General features: G+C 39.2%; 1 protein-coding gene across 1 annotated transcript; it reads left to right on the plus strand.

The window, feature by feature from the left end:
* The first annotated feature begins 1,126 nt into the window (after window positions 1-1,126).
* On the plus strand, window positions 1,127-20,034 carry chrnb1l (cholinergic receptor, nicotinic, beta 1 (muscle) like). Its single transcript, XM_085351077.1, has 11 exons — window positions 1,127-1,226; window positions 5,200-5,333; window positions 6,803-6,847; window positions 7,214-7,323; window positions 7,679-7,787; window positions 7,900-8,047; window positions 8,444-8,629; window positions 9,206-9,429; window positions 10,808-10,986; window positions 19,606-19,744; window positions 19,894-20,034. The coding sequence occupies exons 1-11, from the start codon at window positions 1,127-1,129 to the stop codon at window positions 20,032-20,034; spliced, it is 1,515 nt and encodes a 504-aa protein (XP_085207203.1).
* Window positions 20,035-21,997: the final 1,963 nt, after the last annotated feature.

Genomic DNA, 21,997 nt, shown 5'->3' on the forward strand with positions numbered 1-21,997 from the left:
GTGGTGGTTCGTCGCTGTCTCTCTCTTTATATTCAGGATTACTCAAAAAATGGTGGATCTGCGTAAAAGATGGGCTTGGAAGGATTCTATATCAATGCAAGGACACAGACAATATTAAGCTGAAATTAAAAACACTGACCTTCTGGATCCTGGGGCTCAGTTCCTGCATGATATGGATGAAGTTTTGAGTCTTGGTGGATATAAACTGCTCTTATTGGTGTCACACCACTAGGGGGCAGCAGCTGGGAAGTCAAAATTCCACACATAGTGCCTTTAAATTACTGCATTTTCCCCCCAGGATACTTTTGCACACCTGTTTAAAGGACATAAAATAAAACTTTGATGACAAGCTATTCCTGTAAAACTAATGAGCTTAATAATTTTTTCATTGTCCACCTTTTCAGAAAACTGCTTAATATTTGAAAACCACTTTAACTCAGGGATATAACAGCCAGATGATACCACACACAGCACAGTGCAATGGGTATGACTGCAACAACCCCTAAGGTGGGAGGCTGAAAATGAATATTTAAAGCCTGAAGGAGGTAGAGAAGATTTGATTTACCAGGGAAGATGAATAGCTGAAGGGATCAAGCAGGCATTAAAAGTTAAGAGAGCCAGAGAAGCCACCTTCAGCATGACCCACATCAGCTTTACAGCACCACCAATCATCCTTCGCCTACCGACAACCCCCCAATCAACTTCCCAAAAATATCTCCATTGTCATAACCCACAGCACATAGCCATACCACCCCCTCCACTTCCTCTTACTCCCACACACAATCCCCGCAGTGCTAACCTCAGATTGGTGAGCACCAACAGGTGCCTGCCCCTCAGAGTTCCTAGTACAAGCGCACCCCCCCAGCACATCCATCCAATCAGGTCATGGTTTCACCCAGAGAGTCATGGCCACAAAAGAGACGAAAGGACAGGAGACAGGGTCGTTAGCTGAAGAGCGTGTGCCGTTCGGGGTGTTAACTAGCTGTAACCCAGCTGGAGCAGGGCACTGATTTTCCTGAGCTTTTAGGGGGTGACCATTCATCTTGTATCCAGGTGAAGGTGGGACGTGACTGGCTGTGGCTGCTAGAAGAGCCTTTGGTTGGCTAACAAGAGTCCAGAAGATGATATGATTGCCATTATTGGACAAATGAAGATGTACCTGAGCACTAGCATGAGGATGAATACCTTTCTCTTCGTGTGTGGCTGCTTTTGCCTTACTTTCACTGGTAAGGACGTTTTTAGGAATGCCAGTGTGTGACACTAGTTTTCATGGTTTGAGGATGTTTAAAAATAGATTTTAAGATGAATCATGCTAAGATGATTAAATGTCGCATAATCTGGCCACATAAATCTGGCTAATGAGCATTCCTGGAACTAATAGCAGCATGTTTACTAATAAGTATTTTCAGAAGAGAGACATGATGTTTCTCTTCCATCTAAATCAAAACCTACATAGTGAAATGTTCATTATACTAAAAAACAAACAAAGGAACAACATAAAAAAATGGAAAACTGCCGTTAACTTTTAACTTCAACTAAAAACAAACAACCATGGTTGCTGGTGACCTGCGGTGCAGTGTTCCTATTCGTCTATGTGTCCTAACTGCTAACTATTTCCTGGTGGGATCGAAGGGAATCTGTTTTCATGTGGAGGAATCGAGGCATAATTTGAATCAGACAGCTCCAGTCAAATCAGATAACACACAAGTATCTCACATCCACAACTTCACCCTGTCACTCCAGTTAAATTGCTATTGATTCCATCTCCTGTTTTTTTTCTTGATGTTCTTTTTTTTAATTCCCCCATTTTTGAGTGGGAAAGGCTAGGCGTTAAAATCATGATTAAAATTGATTTAACCAGGTTCAGCTCAAGGTCAAATTCATTTATATAGTGCCAATTCACAGCAGCAGTTCCCTCAAGGCGCTTCCTATAGTAAGGTAAAGACCCTACAATAACCTTGACCTCCTGACACCATAATGTGAGTGAAAAGCAAAAGAAATAAATGAATGACAAAAAAAAAAAAAAGCTGCACAGGTGAATTCCACCATGATTGTGGCCATTTCTTGACCTTTTGTCACACAGCCAGTGAGAATTTACAGGTATGTTTCATCAGCGATAAAACTGCAGTCCCAGGGGAACAAAGCCTGTATTTTATGTCCTTCCACAGATGTTGTCCACTTGAAAACAAGAGTGGCCTCCTTCTTCTCCTCTGGAACATATAATGAATCACATTAACACATCATTGTTTGTTAATCAGAATCTAATTTTGTCCCCGATGGAGCTGGTATCTCAGCCATCCCTTTGATCCTATTCCCTTACTACATATCAATTACATTAGCTCAGTCACCTTTGCTACCCATCGTACACCACCAGCACCTGCCCTGCCTCTCCTGCGTCTGTCCTCTGTCTTTGCCACATGCTGTTTAATCGCATATTTGGAAAGAAAGAGTCCCTAATGCTGAGCTTTCTGTGATACATGACTTCTAAGACATTGTCTTTTTAAAACATTATAACTTGACAGAGATTAAATGACAATAATAATAATAATAATAATGTCTAAGTACAATTCTACTGATGCAGTTAATTTACAGTACTGCGCAAACGTTTTGAGCCGCCCCTAATTTCTTTATATTTTTGTTTTCAAGAACCAAACCTATGAAAACTTTATTTTTTACATATCTTCTCCTTTCTAGTGGAAAGTTTAACATGGCTTTATCTGTGTTTCTTTTGGTTTGGTTTGTTTTTTCCCTCAGAACAATTCTTTTGGCATTTAAGAAACTGATGTTGATTAATATTTCTTCATGTTTATCATAATTGTCTCCTCACGGACACAAACTAAGAACAAAACAGCTTTGGGTTGAGCGAAATCTCCTTTATGTGTGTTAATCTGACACATGCATTCATGTCTTGGTTTGAGCTCCAGCATAGGCTGATTTCCAGTTTTCAAATATCCTTTCTTTTCAACAGATGTTGGATACAGTATAACAGTATGACAGTAAATAAATTAAGTTGATTACAAATTTTAATTTATGCCTCGGTTCATTAAGTATACAGTATTTGTAAAACTTGTGTAATGTGTTTGTATGATGACATTATAGATTTCATTACTAATTTAGGTGCCTGGGCACAAGTATACAAGAAGTACACATCATGACATGCATATACAAATCAAGATCCTACATCTTCAGCTTAGATTTGCGTTGACAGTTTTAGACACTTTCTGCAAACTTTACCTGGAGATCTGTGACGGCATTGAAATGTTTGAACAAATCAATGCATTTCTTTTAGTTAGTTAGTTTTAAGCCGTGCCATAGCTGTTCTGTCCTACACATTATTGAAAAGAACAACACAAGTAGAAGGATGGATTTCCTAAAAAGCATAGTTAAAAATATGATTGTCATGGTCCTGGGTCTCTGACCTAGCGTTTGTGCTGCCTACCTGTGGAGTCTATCATGTCTTGTTATGTATGTTCAGTTCTGTCCCTCGCTCTCTTGCCGTCACTCTGTGTCTCCATGTCTTGTCTTGCTCCCTCGTTCCCCAGTTCCCTGTAGTTAGTCAGTCTGAATCTCAGTGTGTGTTTCTCATGCTTCCTGTTTTATTTTGACAGTGTGCTTCATCCTCATGAAGTAAAACTGATGGTTCATGGTTTGCTTCACTCGCCTGTTAGATTATTATCCAGCTGTGTTTCCCAGGTGTTTCCACTCTGCCTTGATTCCCTGTGTTTATCCTGTCTGCATTTCCTTGTGTGTTTTGTCGTGCTCTCCCTCATTCCCTGGCTGTGTGTTCTGCCTGTGTGTTAGTTTGACTCCTAGCATATTCCCGGTTTAAGTTTGTATTCTGTAATTCCAGCAATAAAGTTGTGTTTTGGGGCCTATCCTGCCTTATCTCACACTGCTGTTATGTCTTTTGCCCCTTTATAATCATAAACTTTAGATCTATCACTTTTATTTGCTCATGTAAATCGACCATATCTCACAAATGCAGTATTGATATTCAGAATAATTGTAAATTCTAACTAATAATAATAAGTAGCCTGCTGATACGTGTTTGAGTATGAACAACATAACAGCGCAGCGGTCTGTCCACAATATAGATTAGATGATATTTTTAGCGTAGCTAATCTCAGTGGGAACTGAACCTCAAACCACTGCAGGCCTGACTCAGTGATTCCTGAAGAGCAAACATGCTGTGGTTTGGTGTCAGTGACTCAAATCCACAAATCAACATGTGACTTGCTTGTGTTGAACTTTATCTCACTCACATACACTAAGAATTGTTCAAGCCTTTCGCTTTTTTTTTTAGTCAATTAAACCTTACTTCTATAGCACCTTTGAACATGCCAAAAGTATGCAAGTGACTGACAATCTAACAAACGTAAAACTTTTAAGTGGTAATAGATCTAAGGTCAATGTTTTATTTTAATTTGTAATAAAATAGGCTATACAACATTTACATGCATTTATAGACATTATACTAATTCCCAGCTCTGCTGTTTTGTAAGATTCACAGTTGAAACTAGTGGATGAGAGACAGAGCTGTTGGCACACAGAGATCACTTAAACACACACTGACATCATTATTTGAGACTTGTCCAGGTTTGATATGAGGATCTATCACTGTAGTTATGTGACAGAACAGAATGATAACTTTAGAACATAGATGAAAAAGTCCGGTCATCTTCTTCTAATGTAAAGTAAAGAGCTCAGATTTCTGCATCTTCTGCTTGCTAATACTAGAGTAAAACACAAATCTGGAAGATGCAAAAACATGGATGAGGCATTTCTAATTTTCTACAACTATGTAACTGTAGTAGCCTGCACAGTTACTACAGTTGCATAGTTAAATATGAAACAACAGGCCTGATGACGGACTCTTTAAGGGCATTGGTGAGATAACTGCCATCTATGCCACTGCAGAATTTTCATTTGTGACTCCAGTGCCATTTCTTTTTTTGTGATTTCATGTATAAAATGCAAAATTTCACATTGAAAGATCTATTTGTTTTATAGGATCTCTAAGGCCTTGCTGTCTCTCTTTATTTTACCACTTCTTCCCTTCACCAGATTTTCATCCTTCCTTTTTCTTTGTTGCATTTTTGTTCTTAATATCACTGCTGTTCCTTTTGCAGATGTTTTTTTTTTTTTTTTTATCATTTTCTCTTCATTATACTATGTGTCTGCATTCATGCCTTCATGCAGGAGCCTCTGAAACAGAGAGAAGGCTTCATCAGAAGCTATTTGAAAACTACAACATGAAAGTGAGACCAGCTCGTTACTGGGAGGATAAGGTGACGGTGCGGGTGGGGATGACCCTCTCTCAGCTTGTCAGCTTGGTAAATGAACAACATAAACATAAATATTCCCTCAGACATGCAAACAAAATATTCTACATCCTACCAGTTAAGGATTCCGGATAGGGCTGGCTTTATATGTACCAGTTTAAACTAAATTTTTAGCTATTTCAAATCCAAAAATATTACAGCACAATAAATGAAATGCCAAATCCCTTTCTTAATCTGTAACAAGACTATCCAAACTTACTTGGCCCTACGTGATCTCTCAAATGAAGAAATCACTTAAATGGAAACTCTGACAAAATGAAGTAAGCTAAAAGATCTCAAACAGCAGCACAACATGCCAGGATCTAATGAAACCATTGACATACAAAGTCGTTGACATCAAAGCCATTTCTAACTGGTTGACCTAACAAAATTACTCCAAGACCATACTGACAACTCATCAAAGAGATCACAAAAGAACCCAGAACAGTATCTGAAGACCTGCAGGCCTTACTTGTCATATTTAAGTTTAGTGTTCATGTTTCAACAATAGGAAAGTGAATGAGCAAAAATTGGCATCCAGGGAGAGTTCTGAGGAGACAACAACCACTGCTGACCAAAAACAACAACAACAACGACACCACAGGCTCATCTCACATTGTCCTTGAAACATATTTTCTGTAGACTGACGAGACAAAAATGGAACTTTCTGGAAGGTCTGAGTCTAGTTACATCTGTTGTAAGATTAACAGAATTCATGAAAATAATCGTACCAATAGTCAAACATGGTAGTGGTAAAGTGATGGTCCAGGGCTGCTTCAGGGCTTGGATGACTTGCTGTAATTGGTGGAACAATGTCCAATGCTGAAGCATATTTGAGGATAATGATCCAGAATACATCCAAGTCCAACTCTGACTGGCTCAAAGAAAGCAGTCTGAACTTATTTCCAATTAAGATGCTTTTGAAAGACTTTAAACTTGCCATGCATTGTTCGAAAACCCTCTACTGTGGCCAAGTCAAAACAATTCTGCAAAGAAGAGTGGTTTAAATTTCTACACAGTGTTGCGAAAGACTCTTTGCCAGTTATCACAAACGCTTGATTGCTGTTCATGCTGCTGAGGAGGGCATAACCAGTAATTAGATTTAAGGGGCAATTACTTTTCTTTACATAGCACCGGGTAAAACTACAATTTGTATTTATTTTCTTTATCTAATAATATAATTATTTTAATGATTGGAAATATGTAACTGTGAAAAAAAATATGCTAAAGAAAGGAAGGAAACAATTACTTCATAGCATTGTATGCTTCTACACCATGTCTAAAATACATTCGCACTCTATCTTTTACCTAAAATGTAATTTGATTGCTGAGTTTGAATAGAACCAGGATCACACTCATCTGTCTCGATTAGTTTCAATAGAGGAGGTCTGAAAGTAATGGTACTGTCATACACAACAAGATATAGTGGCATCACTAATGTACATACGTCCACCCCTCTCCCTGTTATTATCCCACTGCAGAATGAGAAGAACGGCGAGATGACGACTAACGTGTTCATGAATCTGGTATGAGCATGAAAACATTCATCTTCATTAGTGAGCCTTGCTCTGATGCCTCTCTCCTGTGCTCCTTCGCTCTGCCCTCAAGTCACTTTTCATAACTACAAATTATTTCATGTTTTATCTCTCTTTTTCTCTGACTCACTGTCTCAGTTCACTCCCTCGCCCTCGCTGATTAGATTTCAGGATGGCTGCTCTGTTTGTGACAGTATGTGTGCTTGATTGTGAATGTTTATGTCAGTGGGATTAAATGACTTGCCAAACGCTGGAGAATCAAAGATGGGAATGACAGGGACATCACCTGTTGTCTGTTCGGCTGTTTACTCTTTTTCGTGATTCACTTTGCCTTTCTCCTTTTGTTCATCCCTGCAGGAATGGACAGACTACAGGCTGTCCTGGAACCCAGCTGAATATGACGACATTAATGTTCTGAGAATTCCTCCCAACAAGGTGTGGCGACCTGACATCTACCTCATAAACAAGTGAGTGTCCTGACTGCACTCACACTTACAACATCTTGCATCATGACTAACAGAGTGCCTGCCCTAAAGACGAGGTTGGTCCACCACATTTGGCCAAGACTTAGAATATCTCAAGTAGTGAGTAGTACTATCATGTTTCTTCTTGGATGATTTATAATAAGTTCAATGATCCCCTGACTTCCTGTCAAGATGAACTTTTTAATTTGTCTATTTGGATTATAATCAAACCAATCATAGTATTTGTTTGGACACGCCACATCGTGTCAGATTGATCAGCACCAACATTGGTATTTGTTTGATGCTGTGATAGGATAGATACTTTGCCTCAATAAATGTCACGTTTCTCTTCCTTCAGTAATGACGGCCAGTTTGATGTGGCTCTGTACGTCAACGTCTTGGTTTACAGTGACGGCACTGTTAAGTGGCTTCCACCCGCCATCTACCGCAGTTCCTGCTCTATAGAGGTACAGTCTAAGCTCGTTTCCATTGAAACAGTACCAGTGCATAGACGGTTCCTCCTTGGAGCTTTTTTGAGAGTCATCTTCAAAATGATATGTTGACTTTAACAATCTATAGGTGGCGTACTTCCCATTTGACTGGCAAAACTGCAGCATGATTTTCCGCTCGTACACCTATGATTCCTCTGAGGTTGACCTGCAATACTTTCTGGATGATGACGGCAAAGAGATCCAAGAGATTGTAATAGATGAGAACGCTTTCACTGGTTGGTGCACGTAGTGATGCTTTTCAGTATTTGTCCTGTTTTTGTGAACAGGGTGTCGAACTCCAGGCCTCGAGGGCTGGTGTCCTGCAGATTTTAGATCTCCCCCTGGGTCAACACACCTGAATCACATGATGAGTTTATTTCTAGGCCTCTGGAGAAATTCAAGACATGTTGAGGAGGTCATTTAACCATTTGAATCAGCTGTGTTGGATCAAGGACATATCTAAAACCTGCAGGACACCGGCCCTCGAGGCCTGGAGTTTGACACCTGTGCTTTACGTGTTCTGTACGTACATTTTTTTAAGTGGCTTCATTTTTTATTTACCAGACTGTGTCTGATTTAGAATAAATCCTCTTTACATTTAACTTCTTCTCCTTGCGCCTCACCTTGGACAGAGAATGGTGAATGGGCCATTTGTCACAAACCAACAAGAAAGAACGTTAAGGAGGACCTGTATGAGGACATCACCTTCTATCTCATCATAGAGAGGAAGCCTCTTTTCTACATCATCAACATCATTGTGCCCTGTATCCTCACCAGCGTGTTGGCTATATTTGTCTTCTACCTGCCTCCTGGAGCAGGTCAGCACATGTGACATGTTGTGACATTATGACTACACATCATTGCCAAGAGCAAGCATAGGAAGTGAAAAACTGCCTAATCTCATGACAATAAGCATGTGTCTAATTTGAGCTGCTCTGTAAGTCAGGGCGACCTTTAAAGAACTGTATTGATCTACAATACATTGAAGGTGAATGATGGATCACTGTTATTAACTGTCGTTTTGCAGACACATTTCATAATAATGCTTCACTGCCAATGAAAAAACAAATAAAACAGCAGAACATATTCAACGGAAAGCTTCAGGTTTTTTACAAGTGTATAACAAACCTAGCAGGCTGCTCGGCCTAAGATACCACTGACTAAAAGATAGCAGTTTGATATAGTACCTCAGTGTATAACCAGATTAGAGCCAATTGCTAAACCCTGAAATTGATGGAAATCAGCCTGAGTCTGATAAATATCAGCAAGTCTCTTGATAGCAAGTTCCTTAATGTCTTGAATTCTGCTCTTGTTAGTATAACACTGTCTACAGACAAAATGTTTTCTACCTTACTGTCATAATTAATTTGTCAACTTGTCCCTTTTCTTTACAGGAGAGAAAATGACTCTTTCCATTTCCGTCCTCATTGCTCTGACTGTCTTCATGTTGCTGCTGGCTGACAAGGTCCCAGAGACTTCCCTCGGCATCCCAATTATTGTCAACTACGTCATGTTCACTATGATCTTGGTGACCTTCTCTGTCATCCTAAGTGTGGTAGTCCTCAACCTGCATCACCGAACACCCAGCACACACATCATGCCAAGCTGGGTCCGAAAGGTATTTAATAATCATCTAAAATGTTTATGTAAGAATTTGAAATCATGGATCACATATAATTTTTTTTATGAATATACTTAAACTTTGAGGATATCATAAAGGTTACTTTATATGTAATTTAACTGTCCTGTGATGTCAGTTTCTCAGGTGCAGCAATGTGTTTTGTGTTCCTGACCCAGGGCATGTTTAGTTACGGTCTTATAGGTCATGGTTCAATGAGAATATATTTTTACAAAAAAACGTAAATCATTTTTTTAAAAGTACGCTGGAAAGACCTATATATAAAATATAATAGTTTTTCATGACACCAATTATTAAAAAAACCTCTTTAACATTATTATTTTTTTATGGGATAATAATAACTGTCACCGTATCTGTCTCCCATCTGACAGCACTCATTATGAAATGGGAGAAAATACTGAGTCTCCAGAGACGTTGTAGTACACAATATACTGTAGATCATTTCACACCAGAATGGGTCAATTTGACAGCCAACATAACAGGAGGGTTAAGAAGACTTTATTTAGTGTTTATTTTTCTCTAACTGTAAGCTCACATTTACACTGCTGGGCCATCTGTGACTGCCCTAGCCCCGCCCAACCCTAATTTTAGCCAATCAGAATATTTCATTTGTGTTTTTAGAAAATTGTTCTTTCAAGTCTTGCAAACAGACAACAAAAAACAACTTTTCACATTTCCCCCCCAGAAGTAGTACTTTTGTCTTTCTCCCAAAAAATACTGGGTTAATTTTCCTAAATATGATGCCTTAAACTTTAGAGCGTTAATATTATCAAAAAACGCAGAGGGGTGTATAGTGTTAATTTATTATTATACACATGAAATGTGATTGATAATTAATGAATAAAGGTTCATTATGTTTAACTGCATTACCAGAATAGCAGAACAGCAGAATAAGCAGGTGAGAATTTACTAAACCACGTTCCACAGATTCATTAAAAAGGGTTTTGTGCACATTATAATTCTATAATTTGAAAGTATGTAAGCATATGATAAAAATACAAAGGTCAGTATGAAATTTGGTTGGATAGGACATAAAAATGCACCACTTACAGATGGCAAAAATGGATACAATTGAATGAGTGTTGACATTCAAAGTTAACAATCTAATAGCAATTAGCTTCTGAATTTTTGCTGACTCTTATGATTAGGCACTTTGCAAAAGTGTGTTAAATTAAGTAGTTGTTGATTGTAGTTTGTCTGAATTCATTGTTTGAAAAGTGACATTACATGTAAAGCCACAGAGTAAAACAGATACCTTCTATAAAGTTGTAATTTATGCTTGGGTTAAGTTGGGTCAGCTTGAAACAAAAGTACAAACCTCTGTGAAACCACTGAATTCCTCCATTTGATTTTTCAGGTGTTCATACATTTCCTGCCTAAATACATTGGCATGATGAGGCCAAAACCAGAGGAACCCTTTTTGGAAGAGGAATCTTCTGATGACACACCTATTCAAAGCTACAATGGGCGACAGCCGGGAGGAGAGTATTTCATTCGCAAGATCAACCCTGATCTTGTCTTACCTTGGCGAGGCAGGTATGACAAAGAAAAAAAGCAATCTATTAGAGGTGTGACTGTGTCTAAATGAAATTGTATGAGTATCCAAAAATATCTACTTCATTTTCTTCGTATTAATAATTCACAAAAGCTTTGTTCATCTATTTGTAACCTTCCTTGACAATCGCTGAGCCAATATACTTCAAACTTCTTTGGTTTATTGCCAGGAAACAGCAGTTGGCTTGTTGTCATTTTGATTAGCTCCTCTCAGATCTCAGATTTTGTGCAGAAATCATGTGGATACTGCCTGCTCTGGTGTTTGTGGAAGAAGCTTAACTCTAACCCACATATATATAAATGTACAGGTATGGCTGTAAGGCTCTCTCTGAATCAAAATGTACTGACATTGATCCTCAACCTCAACCCCGACTCCATTCTGACAGCAACCAAAACGTACTTTTGGGAAGAATATGAACATATTTTGATGGGTGCCAGTTAGAATTAATATTTTCTGTTTCCCTGAAAACCAACATTTAAGTGAATTGTTTTTAATATAAGTTAAAAAAAAAGACATATTGCACCAGAATAGGGTTAGGGTTGAATGCCACAGGTTGAGCAAACAAAAAACATCACAACTATAAAGGTGAAACCTTTCCCCAACCCTAAGCTAAATTCTAACTTTAACTATTAAAACAAGTCTTAACCAGCGAATAGGTCTGTGAATGGTTGTGAAAAAAATGAGCGGGCAGTTTTTTTTCAAGGCATTAAATAACTAAGAAATAGAAATAAGTGGAGTTTGTGTTATGCACATCAGCAAAGTTGGTAAGACAGACTCCACACAAAGTTCTCCACTAGCAGAAAACTTTTACAAATATTCATTTTTCTTCAGGCAAAAATGTAACATGTTTGATGGGATTAAATGTATTGGTTTATATCATCAAATAAAGACAGACTGCCAAAAAGTTCTAGCGCCTGTCACGAATATTAAGAACCACAGAGCTGAAGTATTGACCCTGAGGCTAATTCATCCTGATTCAGCCTCTTTCTAAGCTGAGATGTGCAGATCCTGATGGGGAAAGCTATTTCTATTAACATTAATAAAAGCCAGTGTGGGCATGAATCTCCTTTGTAGAGTGTGCCAAAGTGTGAATGTTGGATCTGGTGCCAGATCAGCTATTATAGTAAAGTACACTGTGTGCTGGAGTTGGCAGAGTTATAGCCATCATTGCAGAAGCTCAGAGGATCTGTCAAGGCTGCAACAGTAAACACATCTCCTTGAGCCTTCTGATATCATATCTAATAAGATTGTGTTAAAGGTGTTTTTAAGAATTGAATTGTCGTACTAATTCAGAATGTATTGGATGCTTCAAAGGCATGACTGAAATGCAGAATATATATTCAAATCTCCACAAGTTGGATTATAACATTATAACAATCTCGTTAAAATGACATTAACGCCATAACCGCATTATGCAGCAAATCTCCATTAGCGAGCACCTTGAGGCAACTGTTGTTGCGATTTGGCGCTATACAAATGAGTTGAGACTGAGATTCCACTAATCTGGTCTGCTTCTGTAGTCCTGAATGAAACATTATAATACCTATTACCACTGATGAACTGCAGAACGTGCAATGATAATCACTGTCAGATGATGAATTTGAGCAAGTTTTGGTAATTATTTTATGTTTTCTGAAATGCATCAACAATTCAATCCAGATGCTCAGCTTACTGTTTTAATAAAATGACTAGAATGTGCGTGTGCATGTTAAAGCCGTGTCATAATGCAGTTTTAGGGTTGTTCATGTTTTGCTTCATACTGTCATTGGTAGTAGTTAAGAATGGGTGAGATAAGCTACTCAAGATAACCAGAAAGAGTGTAGTTGCTTAGAAACATGATGTCTTTATGTTACCTGCTTCATTCTGGCTAATCAGCTGGTACCTTGCCTCGTGGGTCTTGCCTCATAACCAGCTTCACAGTCCCATGAATGAGATCTTGTGCTGGACAGCTCTCATCCTGTTCCAAAAGCATCACATTCAGCCCCAGCTAAGCCCCACACCCACATCCACAGTCGCCAGCCACTAAGCCTCTGTTTAGGTTTGGCATTAGGGGGTAATCCCACAGAAAGGAGCTCGAGGGACAGTGAAGAATAGATGAGTGGAAGGGAAAGCTGGTGCTGAGTGATAGAGGCATAGGAGGCTTTTGTCGTGTTAGATGTGGGAGAGATGGTGGCTGTGCTATCATAGAAATACAGACATGATTCATCTATATGTCTGTTGCCTCATCCGGTTCTGTGAAAAATGAGGCAACACACTGTAACTTGATTTCACTTATCAGTTGACTATCAGACTTGTTGCTTATAAGAATTTTTTTGAATAAGAATTTTGTGGATGTTTGGTGATATGAGACAACTTTATACTATTCCAAACTCTGTGTGCTTGTTATAAAGTGCATACATGTTCAAAAGTTGATTCTGTTCATCTGGACGTAGCGTTTTGTGGGAGAAAAGTTTCGTCACTCATCCAAGTGACTTCTTCATTCTCAGCTGACTGCAGGTTTCCCCAAATCTTATAAACAGCACATTTGCATAATGACTGAAACCAGCCCACTGAAGGAACAATGGGCTGGGAGGTCAGTTCCTTAATCTTAATTATGCAAATTCTCATGACCATTGATCAACAACCACTGATCAATGGCCATGAGTACCATTCACAGAGAGTATACATATGCATACATATATGCATACATGTTCTATTCCCACATCTTGAAGCAAGCATGCAGTTTGGGCAAATTTCTTTTATTTTGTTTTTTATGTTTTTTCCCCTCTAATAAGAGTTAAACTCAATATAGATATATTTACATGATGGTATAGTTACAGTCCCAATGTACAGTACATACATGTGCCTGTGTGTGTTTGTCACAGTGAGGACTCCGTGAATCTGAGGTAATGAATACAAGCTGTGGAATGTGGGTGGCGTGTGGACCACTACTTACCACACACACGCACACACACACACGCACACACACGCACGCACACACACACGCACACACACACACACACACGGATGCATACACCAGCACCAGCCTTCCTATGGGAGTTGATTCATTTTTACTGTCCTATCCATCTGTTGTCATGCTGTCTTTCTGTAACACGTCCTGCTTCCTTACTGACGCCGTCCTCATTCTGGTGCTAGTTATCGACTCTCACACTGAACAACTATAGACCATATACATAGACTGCAGATATGTAGTGATGGTGCCAGTGTGACAGGTGCACTGTGGTGCCCAGCCAGCCTGTTACATGATATGCATCCATGATATCTACATGTTTTCATATAATGAAGAATGAAAACAATGTGAATCTAGTGGGTGCAAAGAAAAGTTGGAGCACAGCGTAACTGTTCTCAAAAGAAAGGTATGAACTCTCTCCACCATTTTCCATCCCCAAATTTAATAAGTGGGATAAAAGGCATGGATACATCACACTCAAATAGAAATGCTTTATTTAATACAAAGGATGTGCAAAATACAGGTGACAATCTTAATTTTATAGACATAGATAGATTGCATAAATCCCTCAAATTTGTCATTTCATAATCTAGTCTTTTGGTTTAATTATGAAGTTTAGTTTGTTACGAAGCAAGTGAGTTACAGAGCAGAAGAAAGAAGAAAGATCCTGCCTGGGTCTCAGTATAATTTGGTGGTTTGACCCTTATGCCGAATGGCTGTAACAGCGGTTTGACTCTTCCCTGGTCCATTTCCTGCATGTTATTCCGTCTGTCTGTTTGACCGTCCTATCACAAAAATAAAAGAGGCCTAATATAAATATAAAGATTGTGTCAGCACATGTGTTTCGCTTCATGGAACAGCTGTGTGAGACAAAGAATGAAGAAGTCAAATGTTACTGCATCACGTAAACGTTAACCCCTCTGCTTGGAGTTTGCTGCTGTCACTCAGTGTTTAGAGGAGCTGCAGGAAGCCTGCCTGGGTCAAGGACACACAAAGACACATTCTGTATGTTATAAAGAGACAAGACAGATGTGTCTAAACAGAGTCATGCTTTGTTTTAGCAGAGATTAACCACGCTGCACAGTGACTCGTGACATACGCAGCATAAATCTCAGGTTTTGAAACATTTATGAGGTTGTTACTACAGTTTTTAACTTCTCACAGAAGTGTTTTTGTGACAAACTCGAGCGGCAAGATATCCTCCAGGTTAGAAGGTGCTTTCTTTGCAAAACACATTGTTCTTTGTCTTATACAGTAAGAGGGGTTTTGAGTTGAATCTCATATTGTAATTGCTATAATAAATATTAAACCATGCATGGGGTTAGATTAATTATGGATTCTAAATTGGGACACCAGTCAAAAGCACACAACTCCACCTAGGACATGCTGGGCTGACTGGTTGTGTGTTTATTCAATTTATTTTATATTGGAATCAAAATGGTCCAGATTAGTAGTAGCAACTGTTATGATTGTTGAGATCTACACAGAGCCCAGTCGGTAGTCTGTGTATGTTAAATATGTTGAGAGGATGAGGGTTAATGCTTTGTGCTATAATTACCAAATGTTATCACATTAACATGCTAAACGCTTAAGGCTACGTTCACACTGCGTTGATGCGCTTTCGCCTGCAGTGTGAACGTAGCCAGCTACGTTCACACTGCAGGCGAAAGCGCATCAAATCCGATTTTTTTGACCCTATGCGACCCATATCCAATCATGGTATGACAGTGTGAACGGCACAAATCCGATATTTTCAAATCCGATCTGGGTCACTTTCGTATGTGGTACTGAATCCGATACATATCCGATGTTTTAGAAAGCGACTGCTGTTTGAACGGTCAAGTCGCATTAAATCCGTCTTTTACGTAACTGACACAAGACAGATGCCAATTATCAGCTCCGGAGAAGCGCCCGAGAAGACATCGCGAACGCTTCCTGGCCATCCCGTGTAGATGTCAGTGAAACTGCTGGGAAGACAACGTTGGAGAAACGTGAACATTTTATTTGTACTGTATAATGTTCAGATTCTGACAGAAATCTGCAACTATCCTTTGAAGCACCGCTCCTCTCTTAAACAGCAGTAAGGATAATTATTAGGCTATTTACATTATTATGTAATGTAATTATTATGTATGCAAAAATTGGAAACGTAAAGTCCGAAGTCTTTATATTAAGGGCCATCAGTCAAACAATACTGTTTGCTTTGGGTCTAAACAGAGCGTGTTGTGTGTGACGTCTTCTTTTGCGCATGCGGGCCGCTTTGAGCGTTCATACTAGAGCACGTTTGCTGTCGCATTTTATTTGTAGTGTGAACGAGCAGACAAAAAAATCGGATTTGATCAAAAAATCGGAATTGAGCATTAAGACCTGCAGTGTGAACGTAGCCTAAGACAGTGTGAAGGGTCAAAAAAAGCTCTAGCTGCTACACATTAGCGTGTTAGCATTGTCAGTGTGCGCATGTTAGCATAAACTAGCAAACACGAAGGCAACTACGAGCATGACTGCAGACTCTTAGTATTGCTTTTTAAGCTGCATAACATATAGCATATAAAAGCTAGTTAAATGGAAAACTTCCACAACAGGCAAAAAAAAAAAGCTTTTTGCTAAAAAAAAAAGAAGATTTAAAGCAGAAGTTTTTTGCACTGCATTTTAAAATGAAAACATATTGCATTTATTTGCAATTAAAAACACACAGAGCAGAAAGTGTGTTACTGTTTTACATCCACAGACACACAAGAAAAGAAGCAGGCAACATGAGGTCAAGTTATGGCAATTTTATTTTTGTATGTCAGTACATGCATTCAGAATAGAGTTTTTGAAAAACAAACAAACGTCCCAAGTAAAGTTTGGGGGGATTTTTGTGAAAGAAAGGTTGAGAGAGGGGGAAGGAGGAAGATGCTGCTGGGTCAGTTCTTTCTCAGCAGTCTGCTCCAGAATCCCCTCCTGTCCTCGGCTTGCTTTTCTTTTGCCTTCAGCTCTTTTAAGGTTTTGTTGAGCTGCTCCTCGGCATCTTTAAATGTTTCTTTCAGCTGCTGTTTGGCCAGTTTCCCTTTGTGTTTGAGGAGCTCTTTAGCTTCCTTTTTGTGCTTTTGTATTTCTTTAAGTTCATCTTTGCAGCCTTTCTTGGTCACCGTCGTTTCTTTCTTGAATACCTTCAACTCAATTTTCCCTTCTGCAAGTTCCTCTTGCACTTTCATCAGTTCCTCCTTCATGTTTTGAGTGTAACTCTTTGTATCTTCCATTTCTTTCTTTGCTTCCTGTATTTTAATTTTCTCTTCCTCCAACACTTTTTGAGCTTCCAACAATTCTTTCTTCATATTTTCAATCTCATTTTCTGTCTCGTGTTTACATTTTTTCTCCTCTTCAAGTTGTTGCTTCACATGCAGTAATTCCTTCCTTAGTGTTTCAGCTTCAGCCATTACATTTGCAGCGTCTTGTGTTGCCAACTGCATTTTGCTTTTTTCCTCTTCAAAAGCTTCCTGCACCTCCTGTAATTCCTGCATCACATTTCCTGCCTCCTTCTTTGCAGTTTGATATTTATTTTTGGCTTCTTGTGCTGTGCTTTTCTCTTCCTCCAATGCTTTTTGAGCTTGCAACAGTTCTTTCTTCATGTTTTCATTCTCGTTTTCTGCCTGTTGTTTTCTCATCTTCTCTCCTTTAAGTTTGAGACCCACATCCTGTAATTCCTGCAATACTACTTCAGTTTCAAACTTTGAATTTTTAGCTTCTCCTCTTGATTTTTCTGCCTCTTCTTTTAATTTGACATTTTCAGCCTGTATCATTTGAAATTTAAAATGAATCAGCTGTACTGTATTGTGAGGTGAAGCACTCGCCGATCCTCTTCTCGATCTCCCTTGATTCATTTTGGCCTTTTAAACAAAGGAACCAACGTTTTGTAGAGGAGTGAAGTGAAGTTTTCGATGTTTCTTCGTCAACTGTCGTTTGTCCTGCACAGAGATGCTGCTGTAGATGTGTCTCTAGCTGTGTCTGGATACAATGAAACATGCTGGAACTAAGTGCTTGTGTTGCACAGTTCTACTAAACATTCCATTTCATGCATGCTCCGCCCACATGGTCAGGAATGTCAGGTGCTGCATCTCCAAATGCTGCTCCCGTTGCCTAGCAATAACAGCTGTTTACTTTTTGGGGTCTGGTTCATTGTTTAATAAAGAAAACATGTCCAAGTATTGGGTGCTGAGGCTCAGCGCATATTCTAGCCTGCTGTGTGGGTGGGCAGCTAGAAATCACTGGTGGGCAACATGAGTGAGGAGAAAACTGGAGCAGCCAAGCAGGGAGCTGCAGGTTGCTGGTTTGAGTCTCTGTTCAGATGCTGGTGTCTCCTCTCTCTGAGATGTCTGCAAACTGTCCCAGATAAAACAATAAGGATAATAAACAAACACGTGACTAAAATAACAATTATGACTCTGATGTGTTTCATGTGTAGCAGGATGGCCTCTATACAGCAGTCGCTGCAAGCATCCACATCGCCACACTTACTATTCTTTAAGCAGGCGTGCTGGGCTCCTCCTAAGGAAAGTTTGAAACTTCATTTCCTTCATGCTGGTGAACTTTTTACCAAATATTTTCATCAAAGCTTCTCCATCACTGACAGGGATTGTTTGGATCTTCACACTCATCTCCACCAACCCTAAAAAATGAGTCTCACTTTGCTCATATAATGCCAGGAGTGTCTCCATATTCCACAAAAGTCTATGCAAACATGTAACAGTATCCCATATTCATAGAAATATTATTGATATTATAACAAAAGCTGTCACCAACACAATTGTCCCAAGTGCTTTTTTTTATTAGTTATTGCAAATGCTTGACTGCAGTTCTTGCTAGATGACAAAACCACTTATTAGGTTTAGAAGGAAATGACTTTTTCTACATGAGGTAAAGTTGGAGAGCTGTTTCCCCAAACTAAATGAAATCATCATTTGAAAAACTACAATCTGTATTTACTCTGAACATCTGTGTTAACATTTGAAATTGGAAACATGTAAGTGTAACAAACATGTTAAAACATAAGAAATCAGGAAGGGGCATGTATAGGAATTTCTTTTACTTATGCATTAATCACATTATTTTATTGTATGATACCTTGGTGCCACTGGATTTTAACATGTCTCACACTCATACAGTAAGACAAATGCTGGGGGTCTAGTAAGGAAGTTGGGGGAAGCAGACAACTCCACAGGAAGAGTCTTTTGTGTCTTTGAGGACTCTGGTAGGAAGCAAGGGAGTGTGAACCTTAAGGTGTGAAACAGCTGTGTACTGCCTTTTGTTCCTGGAGAAGGTATTTAACTGAGAGCCATGCTAGGCTCAGGGAGACTCTGCTGACCGTCTGTCCCGCGGTCATGCAGGGACTTCATCAAGCTTGCTTGTCTGTTCTTTGTGTGTTTTGATTAAAGAATGTTAGCTACCGCTCACCGCTCGTCTGCAGGCTTTATTTAAAGATCTTGAAATGGACATGTGTTTCCTTGAGAAATAAAATGATTATTGTCTCATCTTTCAATAATAAAGTCTTCTAAAGGAGAAGTTCCTGTGGGGGTTATGAGAAAAGGTCCACAAAGTTGCAGTGACTTTACTTTTATTCATTTTTGTTTTTGCATCTTCTTTGCTGACGTTCTCCCTCTCTGTGTTTCAGGTGTGAGAGCACAGTACAGCTCCAGAGAGTCCCCAACACTGACAGTTTCTGTCTGATCCTCCCTCCCAATCTGAAGTCAGCCATCGCTGCTGTGACATACATGGCCGAGCAGCTGAAGAAGCAGGACACGGATGACTCGGTGAGTGTCAAGCAGCTTGTTATTCACTCTGCCTACAGTTCCTGAGTACAGATTGTTCCAGACATGCCCTAGCGATGTTCTTGTGTCATTACCTACTTACGGTACATTGCTGACTCAGTTTTGTGTCTACGTGTGTGCGTTCTCTGCAGCTGACAGGAGACTGGCAGTTCATCGCCCTGGTGGTGGACCGTCTCTTCTTGTGGTTGTTTGTCATCATCACCACCCTGGGAACTCTGGCTATGTTCCTGGATGCCAGTTTCAATTACACACCTGACAACCCCTTCCCATAGTGGATTCCATATGCACAGCAGCTGGAGTTTGATTCATTGTTGCCACTTTACTTCTACTTCTTGTTGGTGCTTTCCGAGATCCCCGGATCTAACTTTCCATAATATCTATTCCATAGGTGTGTAGTCAGCCTCTGAAATGCTTTGTAATTAACTTAACAAGTAGAAGCATGCCTGTGATTTCATACCACAGAAATCGTGTAAAACAGTGATTTCTCTAAATGATCCAAATAACTATATAACAATGTGTGATAGTTTTTTTCATTTTTTTTAGTCTAACACTTGAAATACTTGTTTGTTTGGTTTTTGTAACACTCATGTTTAATGTAATTTGAAATACAGTAGTTAGCTTTTGACTCTGTTGCCCTTTGACATGTATCTGTGGTCAGATTCTGGGACTGTAATGTTGAACTTTTAGCAGTAGAGGGCAGTGACATAATGTTCAAAGATAGAGTCACTGCTGAGGAAAGAAAGGTATTTTTAAAGAGGCGTGTTTTTGCTTATGCCTTTGCATGTATAATTTAAGAATATTTAATTTTTAACTACAACTAAATATTAAGATATATATGTGCTCTGTACTTATGAACTATGCTTTTAACACAGTGCAATTTTCCTAAAACCCAAATAAGTACATTTGACTCTGTAGTGTTTAAATCATTTATCTAGCATTAATGATAATTTTTGTATTTTTTATTTACCTTAACCAGAAATGTATGACTAATTTATATTGGTGAAGAGAAAGAGTATGTCACTTTAATACTTTTAATATTCTAAAGGTTCATAAGACTAGATAAAGAAGGAAAACATATTTATAGAAAATACAGAATGCTCAGTTTATTATGTTCTCTGTGGAAGGAAGGGAGGAAGGGTTAGATGCAAAGAGTTTAACTATTTTAGCATATTTCTTTAGCCCTAATCCGAATCACTGGGGTCCATACACCCCAAACCCTACAGGAATATTTTCGTAATATCTCGCACGTGTTTTTTTTTCTATCATTCCGATTTTTATGATTTTGTCAGTGCCGTGAAATCATTGTTTTCTATTCCTGCTTTGCTTAGTGCTTTTTACAAATACAAATGTTTTGAGGTGCCAGGGGACCCCAGTTGAAAGCACCCAATTCCACCTCTGCAGTTTTAATAAACGGAAGTATTTGTTTACTTAATATTTGTCATGGGCTCTAAATTAACACACCGTGTCCAGGGGACTAGGTGCACACTGACAGTCATTTTTAAAAAAAGAAAGACTTCATTGCTGACTTCATTACCTGGATGGGAAGTGGGAGACAATGCTGGATCTACTGTACCTGTGAGAGCTGCAGCATGCCTCGGTCATACCACACATGAAAAGGAGAGCAGATACTGCTACATTGCATGTTTACTCTGAGCAGCAATGACCTTTCTAGGAGTTAGGAAACCTCCACCTGCTGACTGACAAGTACGCTGTTGGAAGATCTAGTTAACCAAAGAGTTTCCTTTGCCCCTGATTCACAGACAGGAAGGTTGAAACTATTTGCTCCTTTTTTCATTGCTAGCATAGCATGCGGAAAATACTACAACTGCCCATTCCGTCTGGCTAGCTTTAGTCTAATTAGATTGTTTCTTGTCCCTTTACAGCCACAGAAAATAAAAACTCTGTTCATAATATTTGCAGACAAATGATGTGGTTCCGTTGGCTTTGTCAAGTCATGACTTCTAGCTTGCACTGGGGCAGTAGGCGAGGGTTAGGAGTTTGGTCGTTTGGGACTCAGAGTAGAGTAAAGCCACTTCTACTCCACATAGAAAGGAGCCAGTTGAGGTGGTATGGCCATCTGCACAGGATGCCTCCTGGGTGAGATGTTTTGGCCATGTCCCAGGAGGTGGTGAGACAGCTCCAGGACAGACCCAGGACCAAGATTACATATGTGCGCTGCCTGGTGTTTATTTTGCTAATTTCTGTGGTTATTTCAGTTATTTTATATTGGGGTCA

The sequence above is a fragment of the Diplotaxodon limnothrissa genome, linkage group LG3, assembly GCF_057381915.1.
Source record: "Diplotaxodon limnothrissa isolate DT_005_m linkage group LG3, D_limnothrissa_male_GT1.1, whole genome shotgun sequence".
NCBI classification, from domain to species: Eukaryota; Metazoa; Chordata; class Actinopteri; order Cichliformes; family Cichlidae; genus Diplotaxodon; species Diplotaxodon limnothrissa.

Excerpts from the sequence above, each read along its gene's own strand:
- chrnb1l (XM_085351077.1), top strand. The coding sequence starts at position 1,127 with ATGATTGCCATTATTGGACAAATGAAGATGTACCTGAGCACTAGCATG. Across the intron at positions 8,048-8,443 it reads AGATGAGAACGCTTTCACTG|AGAATGGTGAATGGGCCATT; the intron begins GTTGGTGCACGT and ends CACCTTGGACAG. Across the intron at positions 9,430-10,807 it reads TGCCAAGCTGGGTCCGAAAG|GTGTTCATACATTTCCTGCC; the intron begins GTATTTAATAAT and ends TTGATTTTTCAG.